Source organism: Panthera uncia (assembly GCF_023721935.1).
Source record: "Panthera uncia isolate 11264 chromosome C1 unlocalized genomic scaffold, Puncia_PCG_1.0 HiC_scaffold_3, whole genome shotgun sequence".
In the NCBI taxonomy this organism is placed as follows: domain Eukaryota; kingdom Metazoa; phylum Chordata; class Mammalia; order Carnivora; family Felidae; genus Panthera; species Panthera uncia.
The window spans coordinates 31,458,265-31,465,486 of NW_026057584.1; the positions used below are offsets into that span (position 1 = coordinate 31,458,265).

The window sequence follows — 7,222 nt, forward strand, 5'->3', positions numbered from 1 at the left end:
CACGACCTGAGCCAAGATCAAGAGTCAGCTGCTCAACCAACTGAGCCACTTAGGCGCCCCTAACTTGATCACTTTTAAACTCTCTTTTAATGTGCCATTATTCTGCAGATTTATCAAGTATCTATTCCTGACCATCTAAAATCCCTTAAGGCTCAGCCACATCGGGCATATTTTTTTCCCCTGGCCTGGCTGAGTTCTTCCATTTTGACCTCTAGTTCATATTTCTAGTAAATTAAAAAAAAAATTAATTACATGCATTTTCATTTTGGAGTCTTCAAGACAAAATTTCAGCCACCAGGCATCTGATACTTCAAACCTAGAAACAAATTTAGTGCTTGTTTCCTTTGTGCGGTCTCTGCTCTGGACATGCGCAGCAGCTGAGTTTACAGATCAGCAGATGTGATATGAGGAACACACTGGGTCAAACCTCTATCATGAGATCAGGGAAAATAAGTTTTCTCTCCAGTAAAAACAGAGCAACTCGTTTTCAAATCTCGCAGCTTCCAGCAAGCCCTGGTGTTTCCTTTTGGTCTGTGAAACAGTTCAGCCTCACACTCTCCTGCTGTTGTGACAGTCTGTCTCCACCCCGGCAGCACAAAGACCGAAGGAAAAAGGGATTCGGTAGCTGCTTTTCTTGCATTGGGGAGATATACATGATTTCACAGTAAGAGAAGATATCTGATCTTTGTACCCCCTTTGTTTCCTCTCTCCAAGTTTTACAGCCTTCTTTATCTGTAAATAAAAAAAAAAGTTGTACATACATTTTCAAAATGTGCTGCATAATACAACTTCATACATTTAGGAAGCTGACAGCTGCCCTCTGAGGTATAGCCTGACAGCCTAAAACCCAGAAATCAATCATTTGGATATAGTGGGGCCGTGCTATTGCTCCCAGTATGTATTGTGGCACCCAGGAACCACTCATCTGAGATACGCCATCGGAACTCTGATAGATTAAAGCACCACATCCTAGAAACAATTGTGTGTGTGGTGGGGGAAAATGCTCTCATAGATCTGCCGGGTACCAGCCCAGAATCCAGCAGGCAACCGGGCAGGGCTGTGCTGAATCAGAGCTTCCAGAAACCCGGGAAGCAGCAGGATGACAGTTCTGTTCTTCAACAGCCCATTATGAACTAATTAGCATACATGAATTGCAGATTTGAAGCATTAAAGTGATGTACAAATCATTAATTTTTTGTCAAATCCGTGTCACCCTTGTGTATGCCTTCCTATTTTAATGTTGCATGACAGTGAAAAGAGGTACAATCCTCTGTATATAAAGAGGAGAGATTTGGTGTAGCTGATATAATGAGACCTATTTAAACACTATGTATTTTTCGGCTTTGAATATATCTGCTTGGAAAAATGCTACACTTGTCCTATTAGGGTTAATTGTGAAAGGATGTTAATGTATTCAAAACCCCAGGGGTAGTTCTACATGTTGTCTGAATGAAACAGGGGATGTAAGACCAACTTCACATTTGAGCTTTCTTTTTAAAAGTCCTCTTTTTGATGAATAAAAAGAGCCATAAAATCTTTCTCACTGATTATGGAAGGTGTAACTATTTAGAATGAAAGCTGAGCTTTTCGGTGTGTGAGAGCTCCCATGCAGCAGATCTGTTCTCGTTAACTCAGTGCCAAACTTAATTTATAAAGATGTATAATGGAATGGAATGGAAAAGGGAAAATAACAGCAAATCTGGGTTTCATACTGGAAAAGGCTTCTAAGCATTAATTTGTGGCTTTCCGTATTGTTTCTGTGTATTTAATTACTAAAGATATTTGTGCTTAAACAAATGCTTGGTGTTTCATTTGAATTTCTCTTTTCTTATTACAGTGGAGTCACAATGCTTAATTTGTTAGTACTGAAATAGTTGCCATGGTAACAGACTCTAACGTTATATATAAATATGTATGTGGCATATATGTGTGTGTGTTATAAATATGTACTATAGATGATTATGACTTTATTCCGAGAGCACATTTCAGAAGACTTAGCTCTTAAGAAACACTCTAATTAAAAATGTAGATATACTTTGTGAACCTAAAGATATATGGTCACAGACTTGGGTCTCCATTTTCACATGGGGAAGAAAGGAAGTTCTGAGGAAGGGGGAGATGTTTTCATGCTCTCTTCTTGTAGGTTTTCCTCTGCCTGTCAGCAGAATCCTCCTTGGGTCATACTCTATGGGCCTTCTTCTCCTCCCCACTCCCTTTTCCAACCACTTCTTTTAACCATACGAAATCTAGATAAAATGAAAACCAAGGCCAAACTCTAGGGGCAGAAGTTTTTTTTTTCCGAAGAACATTCTATCAAGAAGACTAGGGATGCATTGAGAAGGGAGGAGGAGAGGGTGAGATGATGTGGTCCATTCGTATTAGTGAGAGAGGGGAATTCGTAATAAAGATAACTATCCACGTATATGCTGCTTGAATTAGGAATCCCATGCACCTCTCAGGAAATATTTAGGGTAGAAAGTAGACTCTTCATTGTGGAGCTAAGGAAACTGCAGCTCAAAGTGAGTGAGTAAAAATTGTCATGAAGATTACTTCTGCCAAAGTCTCAGTTCTTTGTACAATGTCACCTTATTACTCTGAGGCCTTCTTTAGTGCAAGGTACCAGAGCCATAAACCCACTCCTTCCAGACTAATTAGCATCCCCCATGCAGTCAAATCTGGGGCAATGACAACGATATGCTTTATGCTGGAGATGACTTTGGTAGTAAACCAAAAATAAACCCAATGGAAAGGGAAAATAGCATGGCCATCTCTCTCAGTAGGTATTATTTTCAACTCCATGCAACAACAACCATACAATAGCAGCAATTTAGCTAAATGGTTTATTTTTCATAAATCATTACAAATCCAGAAATAGGCAAGCTTAGATTGGTATGGAGTCAATATACTTAAATGGAGCATTTAGGCAGTTATTTATCTCTCCACTGTGCCGTCCTTAGTGTGAGACCGTTATCTTCATGCTCATAAGATAAGTGAGTTATCTTCATGCTCATAAGATGGCCACCGCCCCACTTGACATCACAACTGTATTTCAGGCTAAAGGAAGAGGAATGAATAAAGGGCAAATAATGAGGGGGCTGAGCTGGTCTCTCTCTCTCTCTCTCTCTCTCTCTCTCTCTCTTTGTGGAAAAAAAAATCACAATGTCAATATTGGATGCCACATATTGTGCTTTGACTCATACAGTTTCCTTGGGATTAACCAATAGAGTGTCCTATGACCTCTGGGAACTGTGGAAAATATGGAATGCTTCAGAGATATGCATGTCATCCTTGTGCAAGGGCCACGCGAATCTCCTCTGTATCATTTTATTTCCAGTATGGGCTGCCAAAGCAAGCACAAGCTTGTCTCTTCTCGGCGATAAACATAACTTTTCAGGAAGCCCTAACCAAAACAGTGTGCTTACGCTGGGCAGCCTGCTTCCATATGGCCACCCCATAGACACAGAGAGGTCTGTGGCACTGAGTCATTTTAATCAAGCCTAATGTTGCCCTTGGTAAAATGGGGTTCTGTTAGTAATGAATGGAGAATGGTTATTGGATAGGCAACTACCAATGGTCATCTTCTGTGATCGATATTTCCTTGTGACTTCATCAAGAATACGCACCAATGTAGGTGTGTATTTTGAATCAGGGAAAAACATTAAATGCATATTCTGGCACACAGCTGAACACCAGCTTCGACCTTACTCATTTTCTTGCTATTTCTTGAATCTTCAGCTTCCATTTCCAGGAATTCTCCATTTAATCCTTCCAAGTGGAGTACTTATTAGCTGCCTTATTGGTACTTAACCATACTACCCTAGTATGATGGTGGCAGAGTTCACGGTTTGAGCAGCTGAATTTTGCAGAATCTGTGTCGAAGAGCAGTCAAGGGCTAAGGATTCACACAGAACTGAGTTAAATTCAAGCTTCACTTCCTATAATCTGTGGACTTTTATGTAAGTCCCTTAACTTCTCAAGGCCTTGGTTTTCTCATCTGATAAGTGAGGACAATAAAAACACCTTCTTCAGGGGGCCCTGGGTGACTCAGTCCATTAAGTGTCCGGGTTTAGATCGGGTCATGATATCACGGTTCATGGGTTCAAGCCCCACATCAGGCTCTGTGCTGACAGCTCAGAGCCTGGAGCCTGCTTTAGATTCTGTGCCTCCCTCTCTCTCTGCCCCTCCCCTGCTCATGCTCTTTGTGTGTCTCTCTCTCAAAAATAAATAAACATTTAAAGAAATAATAAAAATGCCTTCTTCAGAGGGATTCTATGAAGAGGAAACAAGTCAATACACATAAAAGACCTAGTGGAATATCTGACCCATGGCAAGTGTTTGACCAATGTTAACTATTATTACTATTGCTATTAATCAAGTTGTCCTGGATTCAAATCATGAATCTGCCATTTTCTTGCACAAGTTACTAAAAACATTTGATCCTCAGTTTCATCATGTGGAAGATGGTTACTGGGTAATGTTAGAGATGGTAAGTATGAAAATTACCTGTTAAACTACTAAATAGTAGGAATGCTAAATGCTACTAGTTGCCTGTCAATATCTATTCCCCATTCCCCTTCTTCCTTCCTGTTGGGATTTCACTTTGTTCAAGATGGTGATATGTCCTATTAAAATTATTCCCTTTCCTAACTCCCTTGCAGCTAGAGGATGACAAAGTTCTGGCCATGTAATATAAATGGATTTCCCTGAAGAGAACTTTATATCTTGAATAAAGAGGCAAAACCTTATTTTGTAAAAGCTCTCTCCTCCCCTATTGATTGCATGCCTGGAGGTGCTGCAGCCGTATTGAAAATGGGGGGACCAGGACTACAAACTAATGATGACAGAGCAGGAAGATAGACTTAAGGTCATTTATTGCATCATTGAGGCCTTGTACCAGATTTAGATTGCCCAACTCCAGGTGTATTATATAAGGAGAAAAAAAACTTTGTGGTGTAAGACAATATTTCTTGGGTTTTATTTTATGTGCAAACAATCAAATGGCGACATAGCTTTTTGCCATGTGGAAATCATATTAATAATCATTACCACCACCACCATCACCATCATCATCTCTATCAATGACATGGCCCCAGGATATCTAATCTGTGTTCTGTTTTTACGAGCAGAGCAAAGGGTTTGACCATGGTCCTAGGGAAGAAACTTAGTCTACAGGAAGCATTGATCAAGACTCCAGGGAACTGAAGACCTTGGAGGGAACTGGAGAAATTCTTTTCTTTTCTTTTCTTTTTTTTTTTTTTTTGAGAGGTTGACAATAGTTTTTATTAGCACAAATGTGTCTATGCTTTATATAAATCTCTCATTAGCCAACTAAACTAACCATAAAAATAATAATTATCTTTTTATTTAGGTCCATTTTACATTCATGTTTTGTTCACAGGTTAGAAGAACAAACCTTCGCATAGGAACTGACAAATCAAGGGAATTAAGAAGCTCCTTACTGGCTGGTATCCATTTTTGGCACTTGTCACAGAAGTAGGAGAGCTGCTCCTCCATGCAAGACATATCTCCTTCATCACTGTTGAGGGAATCCCCACTCTGATCATGAGATAAGTCCACTGATACCTTGTCTTCTGATTCAACTATCAGGGCAGTCTCCCCCTCCACCTCTCCCTCCTCCAGCCCTCCTGAGGTAGATGTTCTCGTGGCTTTATCATCGTGACGGCTCATCAAACTACTTAGGTGGATATTACTATCCATACCTTCCTCTCTTAGGCTCTCCAGCGCTTTTCACGAACAATCCTAAACTCTGGATACCAGGCTTAAAGGGGCTTCTACCAAGATCACACAGGCAGACACTCTTCAGAAGAGTGACCACTTCTTTACTCAGATAGAAGGGACTTCTAAAGCAATTGTTTAGAATATATGATCCAGTGTCATTGTCTTTGGTCAAGTTTGAAAGGGCAGTAACCACGAAAAGGTTGAATACCTCACAAAGCTATTCTCCATCCACACTCACACACTCACACTTGACAATATCCCATCAGTATTTGACATCCATTTCAAGTCATGTTTTTTGAGATCCTTTTGCCACTATTATCTTTTCTGTTTCTGCTTCAAGTTGCTCAGTCAAAATAATCTGTTCTCCCAAGAGACTTATGTTTTCTTTTTTCCAATTTTGCCTCTCAATGTCTCTGATCACTCCACCATGAAGCCTCTGCAGGTCCTGCCGCTGCCTCAGATGCACCCAGGCCACGGTGGCCGCCATCAGCACCACCGATAGGCCTAGCACCACCTTCAGGCTCCTAGACATCCCCGCACCGGCCACCATGACCTCCCACTACCTGCCTGGGGCCCCAGAGCCACAGCTGAATGCTACTCAGAGGCTGCCAGAACTGGAGAAATCCTAACTGCTTCCGGGACTTGGGGCAAGGACCAGACAATTGTCAGATCAATCTATAGAATCCTGAGGAGACTGCTAACCCAGGAAAGCTCTGTGCATGCACTGAATCCCACTGAATCTCTCTGAGTCTATAGTCTGGAGATCTATGAGTTTATTACCCACTAATTGCCTACAGACTCCTGGGTGACATTATAAATATCTGGGATGGAGGTAAAGAGAAACCAATGTTAGGTGAAGGGTAATATTGCAAAAGTTATTTTGTAGATAATGGTAACCACCAATAATTAGAGATGAATGAAGAGTAACTACCTTCCACACAACCTCTTCACCAGTTTATGTTGAAAGTAATCTCTGACCAAATTTGGCCACACATAAAGATGCATATTAAACATTTATTAAGAAGCAGGCACAAAACACTCATGTAACATATAAGCTGGTAGTTTGCTATAGTAGATATCAGACCACCAGTGGACTGAGGACTGAGTCAATGGCTAGACAAATTTTTTCTAGAAAACACCTCTGGAGGCTAGTTAGAAGACTAGTTGATTAGAAGACTGGTTGATGACTCCTAGGGAGTGAATTTTTGGTTAGGGCAAATGACCACCCTTACAGTGTAACTTAATCTAATTGACATATACATATACTTCCTATAAAGTATAGTAGGGAGTTTAAATTACAGACCCCCTATTAAGTAGCCCATATAGTTAATAAATAGCAAAATTAGAACTAGATCTTGTGTCCTCTGACCCCCAAACTTGAAAGTTTTATCACTATAGTATCTCAACATGGCAATAATCCTACCAACAGTCCAAACTTGTTGCCTTAAGAGGTAACCTTCTCAGGGATACTTGGGTGGCTCAG

General features: G+C 40.6%; 1 protein-coding gene and 1 non-coding gene across 2 annotated transcripts; both read right to left on the reverse strand.

The window, feature by feature from the left end:
* Positions 1 to 3,251: 3,251 nt before the first annotated feature.
* LOC125911976 (U6 spliceosomal RNA) lies at positions 3,252 to 3,354 on the reverse strand. Its single transcript, XR_007454552.1, has one exon. It is a non-coding gene; the product is annotated as a U6 spliceosomal RNA (small nuclear RNA).
* Positions 3,355 to 6,025: 2,671 nt separating this feature from the next.
* Positions 6,026 to 6,310, reverse strand: LOC125911766 (protein PET117 homolog, mitochondrial-like). The gene has a single exon (XM_049615868.1). It carries the CDS (start codon positions 6,287 to 6,289, stop codon positions 6,026 to 6,028), a length of 264 nt encoding a protein of 87 aa, XP_049471825.1. The 5' UTR covers positions 6,290 to 6,310.
* Positions 6,311 to 7,222: the final 912 nt, after the last annotated feature.

Coding starts and splice junctions, on each gene's coding strand:
- LOC125911766 (XM_049615868.1), bottom strand. CDS start 6,289: ATGGTGGCCGGTGCGGGGATGTCTAGGAGCCTGAAGGTGGTGCTAGGC.